The 20,984-nt window shown below is 53.1% G+C and overlaps 2 protein-coding genes across 2 annotated transcripts; both read right to left on the bottom strand.

The window, feature by feature from the left end:
* Window positions 1-1,485: 1,485 nt before the first annotated feature.
* Window positions 1,486-5,142, bottom strand: LOC136526670 (basal body protein 10-like). Its single transcript, XM_066519263.1, has 8 exons — window positions 4,853-5,142; window positions 4,324-4,624; window positions 3,539-4,140; window positions 3,055-3,459; window positions 2,663-2,846; window positions 2,152-2,581; window positions 2,007-2,081; window positions 1,486-1,928 (listed from the first exon to the last, which is right to left on the bottom strand). Exons 1-8 carry the CDS (start codon window positions 5,140-5,142, stop codon window positions 1,486-1,488), a joined length of 2,730 nt encoding a protein of 909 aa, XP_066375360.1.
* Window positions 5,143-17,028: 11,886 nt separating this feature from the next.
* LOC136527923 (chloride channel protein CLC-a-like) lies at window positions 17,029-20,102 on the bottom strand. The gene is made up of 4 exons (XM_066520786.1): window positions 19,778-20,102; window positions 19,253-19,631; window positions 17,472-19,139; window positions 17,029-17,334 (listed from the first exon to the last, which is right to left on the bottom strand). Exons 1-4 carry the CDS (start codon window positions 20,035-20,037, stop codon window positions 17,236-17,238), a joined length of 2,406 nt encoding a protein of 801 aa, XP_066376883.1. The 5' UTR covers window positions 20,038-20,102; the 3' UTR covers window positions 17,029-17,235.
* Between the last annotated feature and the right edge of the window lie 882 nt (window positions 20,103-20,984).

Below are 20,984 nucleotides of genomic sequence, written 5' to 3' on the forward strand. Positions count from 1 at the left end.
GCAGTTCTATTCTTCACTGACATCATCCACAGGTTCGGGGTTCCTAACACCATCATCACTGACAATGGGACACAATTCATCGGTCGCAAGTTCCTGACGTTCTACGACGACCACCACATCCGGGTGGCCTGGTCGGCCGTAGGACACCCTAGGACGAATGGCCAAGTAGAGCATGCCAACGGCATGATCCTATAAGGCCTTAAGCCAAGAATATTCAACCGGTTGAAGAAGTTTGGCAAGAAATGGCTTGCCAAACTCCCGTCGGTCATCTGGAGCCTAAGAAACACCCCGAGCCGAGCCACGGGATTCACACCGTTCTTCCTGGTCTATGGAGCTGAGGCCATCCTCCCCACTGACTTAGAATATGGTTCCCCAAGGCTACAGGCGTACAACGAGCAAAGCAACTGCACTACCCACGAAGACGCCCTCGACCAACTAGAGGAGGCCTGAGACGTCGCGCTGCTACACTCAGCCAGGTACCAGCAAGCCCTACGACGCTACCAAGCCCGGCGTGTCCGAAGCCGAGACCTGAAGGTGGGCGACCTGGTGCTGAGGCTAAGGCAGAGCAACAAGGGCCGCCACAAGCTGACCCCACCCTGGGAAGGGCCGTACATCGTCGCTCAAGTACTGAAGCCCGGGACCTACAGGTTAGCCAACGAGAAGGGCAAAGTCCTCACCAACGCTTGGAACATAGAACAGCTATGTCGCTTCTACCCTTAAATTTCTGAGCATTGTATATTTTGTTTCTCGAAATACATTAAAGAAGCGTCTTTAGTTGTTCTAATTTTTCGAGAAACCCCCATCAAGGGGAACCTGTCCCGTACCAGGACAACTCAAAAAAAACCCTAAGGACCAGAGGTTCGCCTCAAGAGCAAAAGGCTGGCCGAGCTGAGAGACAAGCCTACGCCTCCAGGCTACGGCAACTCCCTCACCACCTTTCACTCAAGAGGCAGCCCAGGCTCCGAGGGGGTTTTTTCAAAAGGACTTGTCTAGAAATCAGAACAGAAGGTAAAACGCTTTACGATAACACTTCAAGGGAGACTCGGCCATGCCTCCGCATGGCCGAACCTCCCTCAGGGGCTAGTGGGGGGAACCCCCTTAAGTCCCGGACACCATTTCTTAATCAATTTTCAGTTAAATCCCTACGCCAAACTCTCTCTAGCGCGCTCTAACAGATCATTTGTAAAGAACCTAAGGACCAAAAGTATGTCTCAAGGCTAAAAGGCCGGCCGAGCCGTGAGAATGACCTACGCCTCTGGGCTACGGCAACTCCCTCACCACCTTTTACCCGAGGGATGACTTAGGCTCCAAGGGAGTTTTTACAGATGATACGTTCGGAGGCGAGACATAGGACAAAGGCTCGGAAATACAACAAAGCGATTAGAAAAAACGTATATATACAAGCACCTCACAAAGGCCTCGACGGCCACAAACGTCATGATACAGTAATAAATCTAACTTATTACATGGCCCCCTCGGCCTAGGTCAAGGCGCAGGGTCTCTCGCGTCGAAAGACGGCGAAGGAGGGACCACCTCCTCTTTGAATAGCTTCGCCAACACCGTGCCAGGGCCCTCGACTGCCGCTTCCAGCTTCGTCAGCTCCTCCTCGGCCTCGATGGCATCCTCGGATAGGACATAGCCGTCACTGATGCCTTCAACGTCGATGCCGGCATAGTGCGAGGAGACGACGGCCAGGGCGCGTTTGACGCCTGTGTGTAGCGCCTCTCGTAGTCGCTGACGCGCTTGGCCAATCAACGCAGTCAGGCGGCTCCTAAGGGAGCTGCCCGATTGAACCCCCTCCATCTCCAGGGCCTCGTAGATAGCGCGAGCTGCGCTCTGCAGCACCTCATGCTCCTCGATCTCGTGATCGAGCACTGTCTGCAGCGCGACGGAGGCCTCAGTCAACCGCGAGACCTCATCATCCAACCCTACGCCAAAACAAGTAGAATGGGATTAAGCGTCAAAGAAAACAGGCCAAACGGGGGTGCGAGGCCTGCGGGACTCACCCTTGGCCTTCTCCTTCCAGCGCTGGACCTCGACTCGAGAGGCCTCAGCTGCCCTGGAAGCCTCCTTCTCTAGTTCTGCGTCGCGACAAGAAGTCAGGTGTCGAACGCGTGAAAAGACGAACGAGACAAAGGGAACAGGACTCACCCTTGGCCTTTTCCCTCCATTTTAGGGCCTCGCCTTGGGAAGCCTCAGCCGCCTTGGTGGCCTCTGCCAAGGCACCTTTCATCAGCTCGTGCGCCTGCTGCTCCGCACCCAGCTGCCCAGCGGTGGCTATGGCGGTGGCCCTCACTTCTTCCGCCCGGGAGTTGGAGGCGTCTCGCTCGTCGGCCACCCGGGCCAGTTCCTCCTCTAGCTCCTTGACCCATGCCACCAAAGGGGCGACCTGCCCCTGAGCCGTGGCCACCTCAGCCTCTCGGTTGTCATAGCAAAGACGGAGGTCCTCCACCTCCACGCTCCGTGCCGACAGAAGCTCATTAGCGTGGGCGAGTAGCTCCCTCTGCCGACAGAGCTCGTCCCAGACGCCCCTCTCCCGCTGAAGGAACAACGACTTTCCGAAGGACCAAGCCTCGAGCTCCTAGATAGGCAGAACACAAGTTGAGCACTACGAATAAACCCGGAGAAAGACGACGTCACACGAGAAAAGGGGGATACGTACCTGCGAAACCCCGAGCAGGTCATTGGCCATGATGGACAGCGCTGTTTGTAGCGACCGCTCCGCCAGGCTGTGGTACTGCTCGAGGGTGTCCCAGCGACCCCCCTCGACCGCGTCCTCAAGTGCAAAGATGGGCTCCCCCTCGGGGTCGTCCCGGCTCCGCCACCAGACGCGCGGGTGATCCCACCTGTATGGCTCAGGCTGCACTCGCACAAGGGCCGCACTTCCCTCGCCCGAAGCCGAAGCCGGTTGTTCCACGGCACTAGCCGCCCCGGCATCAGCCACCCCCCTTTCCCCAGGAAGCATTATCGGCAGGGATCGGGCGGACCTCCGCCTCCCGGGCGCTCCCTTGTACCGGAAGCACGCTCTGAATTGGCGGTAGGGTTGAGGCTTGCCTCGCCTCCGTCCCCACCTTGAGGTTTGCCGCCCTCGCCGCGCTCACTCCGGCCTCCTCCACCACTTCGGCCCTGAAGTTCCCGGGCGCCGCGATCTCCACCACCTCAGCCCCTGAGGTCCGGAGGGCCTCGGCGACCGTGGGGGCCTTGACCTCGACCTCGCCCTCGGTGGCCTCCATGGCCAAGGGGGTCTCGGCCACACCCACAGTGGCCTCGACAGCTGCAGGTGCTGCGGCCTCGCGGAGTGTAGGCTCCTCCTCCTCCTCTTGCCCCACGGCCGCCTGGGTAGCCCCTACCTGGGCGACCAACTCCTGTACCTCCACCACCCCTGGGGCAATGGAACCCGTGCCCACCTTGAGCGCCTTGCGCGGCGCAAAGGCAGGCACTTCCGCCTGACGCTTCTTGCTGAGGGCAAAACACTGTTAGACCCACGACCAAAACAAAAGCAGGAGATGTTAAAAGACTTCACTAGCGAAATACTCACCCCGAGCGGATGCCCAACTGCTTCTTCACCGCGTCCCTCCTCTGCAACAGCGGCGGTGGGGCGGCCCCCGTATCCGCCGAGGCTGGCCGACCTTCGTCGGACTCTGGCGCTCGCTCAACCCCCGGTGGAGCCGGCCCCGCAGCCGCCTGCTCCACCTCTGCCGTCGAGCCCAGCGGGCTAACAGCGCGCTTTCCCAACACCCTCGTCTTGGGCGTATCGGCCTCGGCCACGGGGAGGGCGCTCATTTGCCCCGAGTCACCGTCTCCTCCTCCTCCTTGGGACGCCGGACCACCCGCCGATGCCCCAAGAACCATCTCCCTGACGTTAGGGAGGCGGTCGAGGGGACCCCGCTCCACCTCACCACCATCGTCGTCGCTCGAATCCTCCACCGATGTCGATGGAGACGCCTCCACTGGGAGACCCTCGAGCTTCTGCTTTCGGCAATGCTTTTCCAGAGCGTCGCGCTCAACGATCTTCTTCTTACGTTTTGCCATCTTAGCATCCTTCTTCTTCTTCTGGGCCTCCGCGTACGCCCGGTTCGCCGCCCGCCGCTGTGTGTCTTCAGGGACAGGCGGTGGGGAGGCTCGTATGTCCCTCATCCCCTGCAAAAAAATGATGAATACGAATAAGGGCTTAGGCCAAGGAGAGGAACAAGGAGGCCTCAGAGGCTACAGCCGCACACAACTCACCAGGGAAAGGTACCCCGGTGTCGGGCGCATCGGGAACGGGGACAGGCCGCCAATCTTCTGCCGCCCCTCGACCACCTCGTACACCTAGCGCAGAACCTCCTCGTCGGAGAGGGGCATGGCGGACATTCGGATGCCATCGATCGGCTTGTCCGGCGTCATCTCGAACAAACGTCGCCGCCGCGCCATCAGCGGCAGCACCCTCCGGCGATGGAAGGCCGCCATCGCCACTGCCGCCGTAAGGCCATGATCATGCAGCCTCTCCAGCGCCTTCAGCAGTGGCCGCAGCCTGTGTTGCTCCTTGCTCGGGACGCCATACCACCAGTGCTTCGGCTGAACCTCCACTACCCTCCCAGTATAAGGAGGAAGCCCGCCATCATCGTTGCGGAGGTAAAACCAGCTGGAGTACCAGCGATGATTGGACGACGTAAGTTGGGCTAGGACATAGAGGTTCAGCCGGTCCTAACGCACTTGGAGAGTGCAGCCGCCAGTCCTCGTCACCTTCCTCATGCCCGTCATACCCGTCGGCCTGGTGGTATGCGTCGCCCGAAACAGGTGAAGCCACAGCTCCTAATGGGGAGGGATTCCCAGGTACCCCTCGCAGACGGCGACGAAGGTGGCCGCCTACATAATGGAGTTGGGATTGAAGTTGTGGAGCTCCACGCCATAGTAATGCGGGAGCGCCTGCATGAACCGATCCACTAGAAGGCCGAAACCACGCTCGTGGAAGGACACAAAGCTCACGACATAGCCATCGCGAGGCCTCGGCTCTGGTTCGCCTCCCGGAGCCATCCACTCTGGCCTGCTAGGATCAGTGATCGGGCGGAGGAGACCGACGTCGACGAGCGACTGCAGCACTCCCACGGTCACGTTAGACCGATCCCATTGGTCCACCGGGAGGACCATGACGTTGGCCATGCACGCGGTGGAGGTCGCGACTACTGTGGTAAGGCTCGCTTTCTGCCTCTCACTCCCCCCTTTCTCCCTTCTTCTCGGTGCTCTCTGTTTTTCTTTAGCAATAGCTAGAAGGCAGCAAAGGCAGACACAGGCAAGGTAAGGGGAGAAGGGGCGAGGCTCGTTTCGTATTTATGTAGGGAAGGGAGCAAATCGTGGGCGATGAAATCGAGGAAGTTACCCCCAAAAAATTCGCTGCGGTTATCCAGATCCGGTCTTACCGCCCACGCGCCCACTCCCTCCTCATTAATTGCGCGTACGGTTATGTCCCATCGGCTGACACCACATCGCGTCCAACCACAGCAGCAGCAGGCGCCGTTTCGCCTCCCCGAAAAAGCCGCCTCAAAAGACGCGCCTGTCGTTGTTAGCCGTAGGGAGAGAAATAACCCCCACCCGATTCCTTTCAGGCAAAGGAACTGGGCACCGAGCCCACTACGGTCCAGGGGTTCGAAGGCTTGGCCCTTAGGGGTTTCGACGGCCGCCCTAGGGCAACAGAGTCAGGGGTGACCACGGGCGAGCCTGTACGAGGCTGAGGCCCAAGCAAGCGAAACGCTTGGGATGCCCTGTGTCGCGTCCGAGACCGGCAGGGAGGTCTCTGAATGGGATCCCACCGTAGGGAGGCACCGAGCCACCGAGGCCCAGCGAACGGCCTCGGCACCCACTAGAGAAACCCTCCGGTACTCTTGGAGCGCGTCTCTGAATCGCTAGCCGACCCCCAGCGAATGGGGTACGGGCCTCCACTCGGACTTACCCGATAACAGCTCACCGGAAATGCCATCGCTCGCGCCCACCGAGGGTAGCGTGGCACATTCCACCCCTCCTTCCGAGCGAAAAGGAAGCGCGAGGGTCAAACAAAAAGTCAGGAGAACCCATGATGGCCCTTTTGCTCCACGCAGAGGCTAAGGGACTCTTCCTGCAAAACATTGCCGAGGCCCAGCGACTTAAGCTCGCGCACGAGGGGGCTCGACAAAACAAACCCTCCTTCTGAGTGAAAAGGAAGCGCGAGGGTCGTTCGAAAAGCCAGAAGAACTCCTGACAACCCTCTTGCTCCGTGCAGAGGCTAGGGAGCTCCTTCTGCAAAGACGCCGAGACCCCGCGACCTAGGCTCGCACCCGAGGGGGGCTCGGCAGACAAACCCTCACGCGCGAGGGGCGAACCAAAAGCCAGGGGGACCTTTGACCGCTCTCTCGCTCCATGCGAGAGACTCGGGGGCTCCTCCTGCAACTTTGCCGAGACCCAGCGGCTCAGGCTCGCACACGAGTGGGCTCGGCAAACAACCCCCCGTCCGAGCGAAAAGGACGTACGGGGGACGGACAAAAAAGTCGAAAGGACCCCTGACCGCCCTCTCGCTCCGTGCGGAGGCTCAGGGGCTCTTCCTACACCCAAGATAAAGGCAAGCGACCCAAGCCCATTACGGTCCAGGGGTTTGAAGGCTGGGCCCTTAGGGGTTTCGACAGCCGCCCCAGGGCAACATAGTCAGGGCGACTACAGGCGAGCCTGTACGAGGCCGAGGCGCAAGCAAACGCTTGGGACGCCCTATGTCGTGTCCAAGACCGGTAGGGAGGTCTCCGAATGGGATCCCACCGTAGGGAGGCACCGAGCCACCAAGGCCCAGCGAACGGCCTCGGCACCCACTAGAGAAACCCTCCGGTACTCTTGGAGCACGTCTCCAGACCGCTAGCTGACCCCTAGCGAACGGGGTATGGGCCTCCACTCGGACTAACCCGATAACAGCTCACCGGAAATGCCATCGCTCGCGCCCACCGAGGGTAGCATGGCATCTTCCACCCCTCCTTCCGAGCAAAAAGGAAGCGCGAGGGTCGTACAAAAAGCCGGGGGAACCCCTGATGGCCCTCTCGCTCTAGGCAGAGGCTAAGGGGCTCTTCCCGCAGCATCGTCGAGGCCCAGCGATCCGAACTCGCATCCACGGGCTTGGCAAACACAATGAAAACCCCTCACTCGAAAGAGACAAAAGCCCCAGAAGAAGTGAAATCACTCCTCCAGGGCCTCGGGGGCTACACCCGGCGGGTTCGCTCGCGCGCACCCATCGAAGCCCTGAGTACGAAACACCATCCCGACAGGAACTATCAAGAGCCAATTCTTGTCAAAACCTTAGGGGGAGTGCCTCCACTCCCCCAAGGCTCGGGGGCTACTGTCAGATACCGCGAGAAGGGGTACCCTAAGCAAGAACCAAAAAACGACTGCTTAGACTTCATAAAAATCGAAACCAGCTAACAATCGCTGGCCTTGGGTGACCTCTCACCAAAGGCCTTGACCAATTCTCCATATCGCTCGAGGCCCCCTCACCGCTGGCCTCGGGCGATCCCCCACCGAAGGCCTCGGCCGACCCCCTCTCGTCGCAGGCCTCGGCCGGGTCGCCGACCCTCCGCCTCACGCGAGGCGAGCTTGGCAACACTCCGCTGCCTCTTCCTTCACCTATTCCTCTAACCAAACATCGTGTCGCATTAACTCAGCCAACTGCTGCCACTAACATCGGCTGCACGACAAGGACGGGGCCACTCCATCGACCATACCACAACAGTGGCCGGCTACAGGGCTCGGACACGCCATCCCCACTTATCGGACACTATGTAGCAACATATGTACGTCCTGGTTCTCCCTTAGAGTATAAAAGGGAGGGGCCGGGGCCATTTCTAGGAGGGAGGAGAACGACGGGCAGAAAGAGGAACTCACCAATAGAACCACACACTTCTACGCTGCTTGAGAACAACGCCTCAAGCAGCCCGCACCACCCCCGGCCGAGACCTGGGGCTAGCTCCCTCTCTCACCTAGCTTGTAACCCCCTACTACGAGCACTCCGGTGTAAGGAATACAAGATTGATCTCTCAGACTAGACGTAGGGAGTTGATTGCCTGAACCAGTATAAACCTTGTGTCTCTTTGCATCACCATCGGGGATTAGGGGCACGCAGCATAAATTCACTCGTTGGTTAAGGACCCCCCCCGGTCCGAAACACCGACACTGTGGCTGCCTTGATGGTGTGCTGGACCTTGCATCTGCAAACGATGGTCCTAGGCATCCCTGTGCATCTTGAGGTACTCCTCCGTGAACCACCTCTCCACCAACATCGCCCAACACTCGGGATACGCTTGGCACCACCAGGGAATCATCTACATGTCATCAAGTATTAGACATATAAGAAGATCAAATTCAACCAACTTAATCTCAAAACGAATCAATATTGATGTTCTTCATTTACCTCAAGATACTGCTCCTGGGTCAGCTGCATCTCTCTTGTGTCTTTCTTGGTTTTCCTCTCTCCAAGCTTTGACCCTAGTAGGTTACGATGGCCTGGATGCGCACCTCATGATGCATGTCGGTGATGAGTTTTTATAGGCTTTGGTAGTCACCTGCTCCGCTCTGGCCTCAAATCCCTCCTTGCATTTGTAATAAGTCTGCATACAAAAGTGATGTATCCATTTATTATTTCAAGAAAAGTCCAATGAATGCGACGTATTGAGCAATGTTGTGTGAGGGAGACTTACCCAAAACTCTGCCTTCACCCACGCCGCCTTGTTGGGGTACTCCACATCGAGGGCGACGGCGTAGTGGTCAAACAAGTAGGCCGGCTCTGTCTTCAATGCATACGTGACAATGCCGGGGAAGTGTTGCCTGCATAGAAGACCTAGGATGCCGTTGACTAGCCATGCGCTACCACCTAACACAACCACCCAGTTCCTGCACAAGTGATTAAGAAAAATTATTAGTTTTTTTCATCATATCATATGAAGTAGTGGTGATAACATATAAAGTTACTTACTTTTGCCCTTCGGTGTGAATCACTGGGCGTTGGTGAGGAAGCGGAACCTATGGGAGGCTCGTGGGACCTCGCAAGTAGACACTCGAAGAGGAGTCAGAGGAAGCGAACCCGTGCCTACCGCCTCCCCCTCCTCCTCCTCCTCCTCCTCGTCTGTCTATCGAACTAGCTCCTTGTCCGACTCGTCCACGGGCGCCACCTCCTCCTCCAGCTTCTCCTCACACGGCGTGGGAGGACACGACCCCCTCCTACAGCTAGCGGTCCTCCTCCTCCTCCTGTTCGATCCCTCCACCGCCCCTCTGCCTCCTCCTGCAGCCGACATGGTCTTTGGTAAATTGAGTTCACGGACCTATGACAGTCGCCCGCCATCTTTGTTCAATCACCTGCAATAAAAAAGAAAAATAAGACGTAATTAGAAATAGGTGCAAAAATGAACAAAACATAATTACAAAAAACATAGTAATACATGTATTAGAAATATATGCAAAAATGAACAAAACATAATTACAAAAAATATAGTATTACATGTATTAGAAATAATCTTCATGATTGAGATTAGCTGGATCATAGGTCTCGTCATCACTATCAACATTGTCCAACTCATCAACACTATCCGAAGGACGAATGTTTTCTTCATTGTCATTGCCTAAACGTAATCACTGAAGCATTTATATGTCCTTCAGATTTCGCACCTCGTCTCTAGCATCCTCGTCATCATCCCTTTCATTGTCTACTTCCATTCCTATCTCTTCGGTTAAGTCTATGTCAAACCTCCCTTGTAGCCCCTCTTCTTGATAGAACTCTCCATCATATGTGTTTGGGTTAAAGTTATAATCTTCATCATTTCGGACAGGTAGTTTACCGTGTGGTGATACCTTATGCAGAATAGACCAACCCTTAAGATGCTCGGCGTCTTTGCACGCGTATGACATATAATAAACCTGGACGGCCTGTTGAGCCACAATGTAGCATCTTTTCCTAGATAGATGGAATCCTATCGAATCTCGACTAGCCCAAGCTTAGGGGTCCATCTCGTTACTACAGGATGAAACCAGTGGCATTTGAATATGACAGGAGTAAGAGGTTTAGAACCATAGAATAATAGTTCATAGATTTCTTCAATTCTTCCATAATAGTCGAGTCCATCAATGCTGGGCGTAACAACTCCGTTGTTTGTGGTTTTTCAATTGGGCCAACTCTGCTCGTAGCTTGCTGTGTGAAAACGATATCCATTCACATCATAACCGATAAATGACTTGACCCTAACGGCACAACCATTTGCAACCTGCCTCAGCTCGTCACTTATAGGCGCATTAATTTGGGCTTTCTGTTTGAACCAACAAATGAAATCGGGGCTCTCTGGTCCTGCACCCTGTAAAAGAAGGGTATCATTTTCTTGCAGGGTAGGTTGCCTTGATCCATGCCAGGATTGATGAAGAAATTCCCTGTACCAACGAGAAAGAAGGAGGTTGGACGAAGAAACAAGGACATATGGCGAAATGAAACAAGTTCGTTTAGAACTTACCCAATGAACGGTTGCACCTCGACAAGGTTGGTCAACACATATAGCATGATACTGCGCCACTCTTCATTTTTCAATTGCTTAGTGGTCGATGCACTTGCGCTTCCGAGTTGCCCTTGGAAAAGGCTGAGGTTCGATTCATTTTTGTCAGCATTGTAATGAGGGGGTGGATTATAAACACTAGGAAGGTTCTCTGTGTAGTATTTCTCTATGAAGTTCGACACCTCCTCTAGAATGTATGCCTCTGCAATGGAAGCCTCAATTTCGGCTTTATTTCTATATTTTTTGCGAAGAGTCTTCAGACATCTCTCGATTGGATAGAACCAACGGTTCTGCACGCCCCCCCATCCATGCCTCATACGGGAGGTGCACAATCAAATGATGCATCGGCAAGAATCAGCCTGGTGCAAAGATCTTCTCCAACTTACAGAGCAACACGAGTGCCGCTTTTTCTAAGTCCTCAATGACGGTCCAAGAGAGCTCCTTGGCACAAAGCTAGCAGAATAAGTAGCTCAACTCTGCCAGCACTTGCCAGACATGCTCTGGGACATAGCCTCGAACCATCGTCGGAAGAAGCCACTCAATCCATATGTGGTAGTCATGACTCTTCATCCCGTTGACTCGTAGAGTGCCTAAGTTCACTCCCCTCTTTAGATTCGCTGCATACCCATTAGGGAACATTGGCATCTTGATCCATTCAAGTACTTCCCTCCTTTGGTCCTTTTTCAAGACGAAATCGACCTTAGGCCTTCTCCAGGTCTTGCCACGACTAGGAGGCTGCATCTCTTGATTTGGTCTATCGCACAACATTGCTAGGTCTACTCTAGCCTTAGGGTTGTCCTTAGACTTTTTAGTGTCCATGAGTGTTGCCCAAAGTGCCTCAGCGACATTCTTTTTAGTGTGCATTAGATCAATGTTATGTGGCAGAAGAAGGTCATCGAAATAGGGGAGCCTCGTCATGCCCGAGATATGAGTCCACATATGTTGCTCACCATATCCCACAAAACCACCTTCTTCATTGAACACAAGAGCATCTATCTGAACATGAACCTCGGCACCAGTCATCATCCATGGTGCAGGGTTTGTCACTTTGACACCTTTCGTAAAGTTCTTGATGTCTTGTCTGAATGGATGGTCAAGAGGTAGGAATTGACGATGTCTATCGAATGACGAATACTTGCCACCCTTCTGCAACCAAATGAACCTCATACCTTCCTTGCATATTGGGCATGGGAACTTCCCATGAACACACCTGGCGTAGAATATCCCATATGCTAGGAAGTCATGCAGGGAGTAGTGGTACCAAACGTGCATTTTGAAGGTTGTCTTTGTAGCTCGATCGTATGTCCATACCCCTTCGTCCCAAGCACAGACCAATTCATCAAACACAGGCTCCATGAACACACCCATATTACTCCCTAGGTGTCCAGGAATTATCAACGACAAGAATATGTTATGTCGTTGAAAGGAGACACCGGGGGGGGAGATTAAGGGGGATAACGAAGATGGGCCAACATGTGTATGGGGCAGCCATCATTCCATAAGGATTGAACCCATATGTTGCCAGCACGACACGTACATTACGAGTCTCATTTGCTTTGTCACGATGTTTGTCATTAAAGCAGATCCAAGCTTCACCATCGGATGGATATACCATCTTGTCAGGATTGTACCATTTGCCATTTTTGTGCCATGTCATCTGTTTCGCTGATTCCTTGGTCATGTATAGCCGTTGGATCCTCGGTAGGAACAGAATGTACCGTAGGATTTTCACAGGGATCGTAAGTTGCCTCTTCTGGCCATCATCAGAGTCTACCTCCAGGTACCTAGAGGGTTTACACTTTGGACAGAACTTTGCATGCTCGTGTTCTTTCATAAATAGCACGCACCCCTTCGGACAAGCATGTATCTGCTCATACGGCATCCTAAGTGCATGAAGGAGTTTCTGTGACTCGTACATGCTCTTTGGCAGAATGTGGCCCTCCGGAAGCAGGGTGCCAATCACGGTCAACATCTTATTGAAGCCTTCTCGACTCAAGTTTAACTCGGACTTCAACCCCATTAAGCGTCCATTGGAATCCAGTTGAGACACCGTTGACCGATCATGAAGGGGTTTTTGTGCTGAGTCCATCATGTCATAGAACGCCTGTGCGGCTGCCTCCATCTCCTCCTTCTCATGTCCCTCATCGAACTGTCCTTGGTGAAAGTCATCTAACATGTCTGCTACCCCGGCATCAACATCAAAAGCCTCCACCTGTGCTCTCACCACCTCCTCTCTCATACGATGGGCTTCACCATGGTGGACCCACTGGGTGCAGTCCGACATAAATCCATTCTTCACAAGATGTTTACCCATTTCCACCTTGTTTACCCTTCTCTTGTTTCCACATTTGCTGCAGGGACAAAACTAGGCAATGTCCTTTAGCAACCTTGCCAAATGCACTGTTCAAGAAAGCATTGGTCTTGTTCATCCATTCCGTGGTGTAATCACTCTGACTTCTCTAGCCCGTGTACATCCACTAACGGTCATCCATCCCCTAACATATGTATCAGCGAGTAATGTAATCATCAATTGCATCTACATAGTGTTCCTATTGTCTAAAAGGTGAGGATAGGTCCTAATCCCACCCGCGGATGCGTAGATAAGGTTAGTTTCCATCCTCTACTCCTATCCAAGATAGAATTTCGGCAGCACCTTCCCACTGTTCTCTAGATACACGTCCTACCAAAGAAGAGTGCGTATCCAGAGAACAACAGGGAGGTGATGCTGAAACTTTGTCTCAGACCAGAGCAGACCATGGAAACTAACCCATCTACGCATCCGTGGGCTGTCCAAAAAACATGGATAATCCGAAATAGATACGATCATAGATATGCAAAGATCCGTATACCTCCAACCGTATCTCTTTCGAATGGGAGACGCCTAACTGGGTTACGCGATCTACGACCATGATATGGAAAGAGGGGTTCTATCTAGGGTGACGGCGGAGTTAGGCTAGCGGGGCCATGGCGGGTCGGTGTAGTGGCGAGGCGACGCGGTGTAGGTAGACCGGCACGGCGACGGGAACTCCGACTCGGCTCTGACGGGCTCTTCTCTACAAAAATGGAACAAAACTGTCGACAGAACCTCCCCTACACGGTGAGGTTTCCAAAACCTACAAAAAACAACGGCACGATGGCCGACAAGCACATATGTCTCAAGAGAAGCCATGTAGTTTGGATATCAATCCATGCAGAAGAATATATCCAAGTAGTACCACTACTTCTACTACTACTTCCACTATTGCTACTACTACTACCACTACTTCTAATACTACTACTACCACTAGCACTACTACTACAACTATCACTACCACGACAACAACAAGAGAGATGGCATACCTGACAGGCGCCGGGGGTAGGGGCGGGCGGCGTCGGGGTCGGGGTCGCCGAAGTCGGGAACGGGGTCGGGCATGGGCGGCGTCGGGGTGGGCAATCCACGGTGCGCGGCCGGGGGCGGGGAGGGGCTGCGACGGGCGGCGCGCGGCGTGGGGAATGGCGGCGGCGCACGGCGTTGGTGGCGGCCCGGTGGCTGGCGGGCGCGCGGGCGGCCGGGCGGCACGGGCGCGCAGGCGGCCTGGCGTCGCGGTGGCGCGGGGCGATCGGGTGGTTGGGTGGTGGCGGGTGGCCGAGCGGTGGCGGGCAGCGCAGGATGTGTCACAACGTACGATGCTCACATGTAGAGATGTCCTAGTTTGTAAGCATCGTATGTGACAACGTGCACGAAATCTTCTGAAATTTTTATCATAGCCTCCACATACGATATCACGACATCTTAACAAGTTTCATGATTTTCGGACTTTGTTTGTTTTTTATAGAATTTAAAAACACTTCGCACGCAAGTTCGCGGTCATGTTTCGTGATCAAGATGTCCGAAATTTCGGGTCCATTCTTGGATACGGCCTCACACTATACTCAGTAACATGACTATCATTTTTTGAATTATTAAATTCCATTATTCGTACCACGTGCAATTCAAATTTATATTTTTTGAAAAAATTTAAGTAAACGAAATAAAACAACTAAATATATCAAAAAGCCACAAAAAATCCTAAATTCTAACGAGGAATTCCTGGTACTTTAAAAGGGCTGCACAAAAAATTTGGAGGCCAAAAACAAAAAAACTTTGCCGAGCGCCGGGGCATGGCACTCGGCAAAGAGGGTTTTTGCCGAGTGCCAAGAATAAGGCGCTCGACAAAGAGGATTTTTGAATTTTTTTATAAATTTCCTCTTTGTCGAGTGCCTTCGTAGGAGCACTCGGCAAAAATATTTTAAAAAAAATATTGAATCTTTGCCGAGCGCCGTGTCAGGGGCACTTGGCAAAGTATTTTCCAAAAAAAAAATCTTTGCCAAGTGCCTAACAGCAGGCACTCGGCAAAGAAGGATGTGGCCGAACACCGTTACGTAGGACAGCCTATGCCGAGTGCCGCGTTTTTGCCGAGAGCCTGGCACTCGGCAAATAAGTCCTTTGCTGAGTGTCCTTTTTTGCCGAGTGCGGCACTCGACAAAAAAGGTCTTTGCCGAGTGCCCGATTTTTTACACTCGGCAAAGAAGTTTGCACTCAGCAAGGACCCTGTTTCCAGTAGTGATTTAATACTCCATGCATGTGTCCAAATATTCGATGTGATAGGAATTTTAGGAGATACTGCAGAAATCAAACAGAGCCTATATCTCACCCCAGTTCAGCTTACAGACTTATATCTGTATGTGCGCGCGATGGCGCGCATGCTTCACTAGTTTACTAGGACTTCAGCTGTTACCACTGAAAGTGAACACGAGTCAGACAAAGGAACCTTCGAAGCCTGTTCGTTTGAATTTATCAGCCGGCTTATCAGCTAAAATCTACAGTATTTTCTCTCACAATAAAACAGCTTCAGTCGGCTTATCAGTCGGCTTTAATACCAGCCAAACAGGCCCTCGCATACACTTATTCGCAAGTGGGGTGGTTGATTGCCACACAACGATAGTGATAGCCTTGTTGTAAAACAAAAATTCTCAACACTGATAAACAAGTGTCCTCCAAGCTCATTGGTACTCGTCCGTTTTGTTTACTCCTAAGTCTTGATCACGCAAGCCTCCTTTGTTTAGAATTTTTCGGTGCATTAAGTCAGTGAGCATTCATTCACCTGATACTCTGATAGGCATTGTTCTCAACTTCTCATTGACAATGTTCTGACATGGAGCTCGTGCTCATTAATATACAGATATTTGACGAAAACTCAGTTACTTGCTCGCGTCAGACAAAGCAATGTGTCCTGCTTTCCATAATTTGGTTGGAAGAACTGACAATTTGGGCTGTAATAGCGTAAATCATTGGAGCCCAGCGGTTTTACATGGTCTTTTAAGTGAATAAATCATGCAGCAGTCGCATTCTCAAACGCTGAGCTATCTGCAATCTCCAAAAAGACCGCTTCATGTCTTGGAGCGGTCTACACCGAGACCATGGAAACTAGTAATATGTTCACCTAATAGAAGGACTTCTGAATCAACAAGATACTTGCACCAGTAAAAATATTACGGAGTGTTCGGTTGCCATTATAGGCCGGCTTATAAGTTATGGTACAGTATTTTTCTCTCCCAACAAATCAATCTCATCATCATATAATAAAGCAAAAGGCTTAATTTATAGGGTGCTTGTTTGAGAAATGGCTTCATTTTAGATGAGATGGTGCATCATGAGTTCACTCCTCAAATTTAGTGAAATAATTTTATTTCTCATACTAGTATTATTTATTAGCTTGTGAGGAATAAGGCGGTGATGGAATAACTCATTCCATTTCGTAAACTAAACAAAAAGATGAGGACTGAGAAGATGATGGATTAACTCATTTCTCAAACCAAACACCCTAAAAACGCTCGAAGATATAAGCTCATTTTCTCTAATAGTTATAACAGAGTCCATTCGAGTCTTATAGAATAGTTATTCTGTGCATTTTTTTTTAATACACAGGAGAGCTATGCATCATTATATTAAAAGATAAAACGGCCCAAGTACAAAGCCGGTTCCAGGGCCCGAGTTAGTTTTTTTTGTTAGTCGCATATTATTAGTTGAAACAAACAATCATTATTGCATTCCTTGCGGTCCACAATCCATGCCGACTTACCCAAAACAAAGACAGGGGTCTCGCTTTAAACCGAGAAAGTTCAGTATTTACAGTTAAATAAATTTGAATTTCCTTCAGCCAAGTGCCAAGAGTTATCTTTCTGGTTGACCCACCAAACTGACAGCCTGAACCTTTAGCAAATTGCGAATAAACACTGTTATCTCTTATATAGATGTAGAACGAAGCAAAAGAATCAAGCAACAACAATTTGAAACATCTCAAAAAAAACTATATTGCACCATAGGTGTTTGCCCCTTTTGATTACAACGGTCAAATTGCGAGCAGAAAAGTGCAGGTGTGATTTTATATGGGAAGTCATTGGCCAGGTTCGCTTCGCTGAAAAAACAAGTTAAAACATTGTTCCGGCTGATTTGTTGTGAGAGAAAAATACTGTTTCGGTTGAAAAGACAAGCCAAAAAGTATGGATTATAAGACAAGCAAATAGAGTCATTATCCACACAATTACAAAGAAAGATAAGCAATTAACCCTCAATTACTTACAGACAAAAATAGAACAAGGGGGGAAAAGAATATGATAGATCTGCAAGCAGCTGGCTGGACCTTTTTGTTTGGATGCGGAGAACATTAAATTACCACAAATGGCGCGGCAGACCTTAGTGTACTTTCCTTTTGTTTGCCAGATGAGGAAATGCACCAAGGATGTTGTGTGCCCTCAGGTCCTGCCTTGTTAGGATCCCCACAATTGGAGCTATCTGAACACAAATTGATCACCAATTTGTTAGAATAGTTCCAAAATTTTCAAAAGTATAGTACTTGGTAAAAATAAAACTTTAATTAAGAATAGAAAAGTGACAAAATTTAATTTTGCTTTGTTTTTTCACTGACTGACCTCAGGGCCTTGGAACTTTGGGATGATAAGCATGTGCCGGAGCGCGCAGGTGCGGAAGAGCACCACGGCCTTGGCCACCGACATGGTCTCCACGACGGTGTACGGCGTGGTGTTGGTGAACGGGTGGAGGTCAATGTACATGTCCAGCTCCTCTGGCGTCAGCTGCACCGCCACCTCGTCGATGCTCCCGGACTTCTCCGCGAGCTCCGTCGACGAGAACCTCTCACGGGCCTCCCATTCCTCCGTCCTCCTCTTCTCCGTCAGGAACCACCGCTTCTTGAGCACGGCCATGAGGTGGGACCGGAGCACCAGCCCGTGGAGCTCCGACACGCCTGGCCGCGGCCGGTCCAGCACGGGGAAGCCGTTGTGCGGCCTGGACCTCAGCACCTCGACGACGGTGGACACCTTCTCGATGACCTGCAGCGTAACGACCCGCGGCTTGGCGGCCGCGAGCTCGCCGACGGCGAGGTCCTTCATCCACGTCTCCGGCTTGGGCTCCAGGAACGGCAGGCCCTTGAGGTCGAGGATGATCTCGTAGATGCTGGGGTTGAAGGCGTCACCGACCGTCTTGGCGATGAGCAGCACGAACATGGTGATGGGGAGCAGGAGGAGGTTGTTGGTGAGCTCGAGGAAGATGACGCAGAGCGAGACGGTCATCCTCATGGAGCCCGACATGAGCGCGGCGGCGCCGAGCACGGCGTAGAGGCCGTGGTCGATCCGCACGAAGCGCGCGAGCACGAGCGCGAGGATGCGGCCGTAGGCGGAGCCCATGAGGATGATGGGCAGGAAGAGCCCCGACGGCACGGCGATGCCGAAGGTGAAGAGCCCCAGCACGCAGTAGATGGCGAAGAAGATGAGCAGCGAGTCGAGCCTGAACTCGCCGGCGGTGCCCGTGGAGAAGATGTTGCGCGTGGCGTCCGTGTTGGTGGCGTGGAGCAGCGACGCCAGGTCGTTGTAGTAACCGTCGGGGCAGTTGAACTTCTTGAAGTTGCCGGAGTTGCCCACCGTCGGGCACGCGTCGCCGAACGCCGGGTCGCACGGCGTGCACGGCACGGCGAACGGCAGGAGGTACAGCCCCGCCGAGGTGAACACGGACACCGCGAGGGCGAGCGCCAGCTTCGCCAGCCGGCCCTTGGCATTGATCAGGTTGTAAAGCCGGAGCACCTGGTGGAGGACGTGGTTGTAGAGCGCCCCCAGGACGCCGCCGAGGACGCCGACCAGCGTGACGGGGAGGAGGTCGCCGACGTGGTAGCGGACGGTGACGTCGCTGACGTCGAAGAGGATGAGCCCGCCCTCGCCGAACATGCCGCAGCGCCCGTTCCTGCACACCTCGATGAACCCCCGCAGCACCACCACGACGGTGGCCGTGCTGAAGAAGGTGCGCCACAGCAGCGCGCTCCGCCACCACGTCGCCACCTCCTCCAGTGCGAACAGCACGCCACCGACGGGCGCGCGGAACGCCGCGCAAACCCCGGACGACGCGCCGCACGTGATCAGGTCCCGGCGGTCGCGGTCGTTGTTGAAGTAGCGCAGCCACCGCCAGCGCAGCCGCCACCGGCCCTCGCCGCCCTGGTTGAGCAGGTTGGCCAGGCACGCGCCGATGTGCACCAGCGGGCCCTCCTTGCCGAGATCCAGTCCCGACGACACGGCGCCGATGCTGCCAATGATCTGCAGCGCGCACAGACAGCACGAGACATTCTTTTCGTTTTCAGAAGAAGGCAGAACCGAAGAAGCAAAAGAAAAGAACACAGGAGAAACAGAAGAGAGAAAAGCGCCTTGACCTTGACGATGAGCTGCGGCGCGCCGAACATGTTGGGCGTGTCGACGCCGTTGAGATAAGCCTTGATCTCGGGGATGCCGGGGCCAGCGGCGGTGGGGGCGAAGGCGACGCAGAGCACGGCGGCGACGAAGGTGAGCGCGAAGTTGACGCCGGCGAAGTAGAGGAAGCCCGCCCAGTAGCGCTTCTCGCGGACGAGGTTGACCATGTGTTGCATCTTGAGGCCGGAGATGTTCTCAATGGCGAGATTGATGAGGGATGCGATGACTCCGGTGAGAAGGCCGACGAGGAACGCCATGGCCCACTTGAGGAAGATGTACTGCAGCACCTCCACGTTGGAGCGGCTCCGCCAGTCGTGCTTGAACAGATCGTTCTCGATGATCCTGCGCGCCAAGCCGCCAAGAACAGAACAAGCAGAGCAATTTGACTTTGAGACGCAACAGCAGAGCCAGCCGGCCTTCATGGCTTCATCACCAGCCATGGTGACAAGCAAGGAGGTACGGTAGTAGTAAGAAGAACGAATGCTCACTCGTAGTCGAGGCTCTCGATGTGGGAGACCTTGGCGCCGACGATAGCGAGGTGGCTGGCCGTCAGGGTGGTGCTCCGCTTCAGCAGCGGCTGCTCCAGGGAGCTGATGCCGTTGCCGCCGCCGCCGCCGCCGGTGCTCTCCGGGTCATCCGGGTCTTTCGCATCGTCGTCGTTCTTACATTCCGGCTCCGGCCATTCCGGCGCAGGACTGGGCTCAGTCGCCGGCTCCCGGCCGAGCCTCGGGCTCTGCTCTTCCTCCATGGCTTTCCCCGGGACCGGGAGAGAGAGAGCTCTGGCCTCTGAAGTCTGAAGCAAGCGATTGGAGGGGACTGTGGAATTCGCCCTTATCTATGTGGCTGACTGTTGACTGGTGACCCGTTGTCAAAGGCAGCCTGATGAGTGATGAGAACGAGCGCCCTGTTCGTTTGGACTGGTTTGGCTTATAAGCTATGACTGAAAATACTGTTGACTGATTTAGTATGAGAGAAAAATATTGTTCGTTGGCTGATAAGCCATGGCTTATAAGTCAAATACGACCAAGCGAACAGGCCGGAGATCTCTCATTTCAGACACCTACACCTCATATAGGCCAAAAGGCTTTGGCCTTTTCTTGGCCCTTTTGCTCGAAAATTTAAACTTGCCGAGTCCTAGTCCTCACATGAACATTTGCTTTGAAAATAATGTGCTTTGTTTAACATGGTGAGGAAAAATCAGCACAGTTGGCAATGTATAAACTGTACGAATAATAGAGTTATTGAAAGTTTATTACAGCTGATAAGGCCATTCAATAAGCTGAGGGACTGATCCCTGCCTTGAGGGGGTGAGGTGCCTGTGCCTCTTGGGAGGTCACCAAGGATCGTCTCTTGCTTCAGGTGAAGTGTGCAATGAACACAGCTCATCTGGTGTCTCACTTTTGTGACCACGAACTTGGTCCACTTGGCAACCTCCCTTTGTTTTTTGGACTATGGATGGATTGATTATTGATAGAACCACCTCAAGGTGCAAACAAAAGAACAAAGCTTGGCCGTGTCAATGCAGCACTGAATTTTCCACAGGTTTTGGATCAAATACAGTCGGGTAGATCAGTGTGGCCTTTAGCATGGGGAAAGGGAAAATTTTGGTAAATTTCCCATAGTTTTTGGCATCAGTCTTTGGACTGCTAAAACCAAATATTTTGGAGAATTGGCCAGCTGTGATTTTTTTTTGGG

Source organism: Miscanthus floridulus, chromosome 19 (assembly GCF_019320115.1).
Source record: "Miscanthus floridulus cultivar M001 chromosome 19, ASM1932011v1, whole genome shotgun sequence".
Lineage (NCBI taxonomy): Eukaryota > Viridiplantae > Streptophyta > Magnoliopsida > Poales > Poaceae > Miscanthus > Miscanthus floridulus.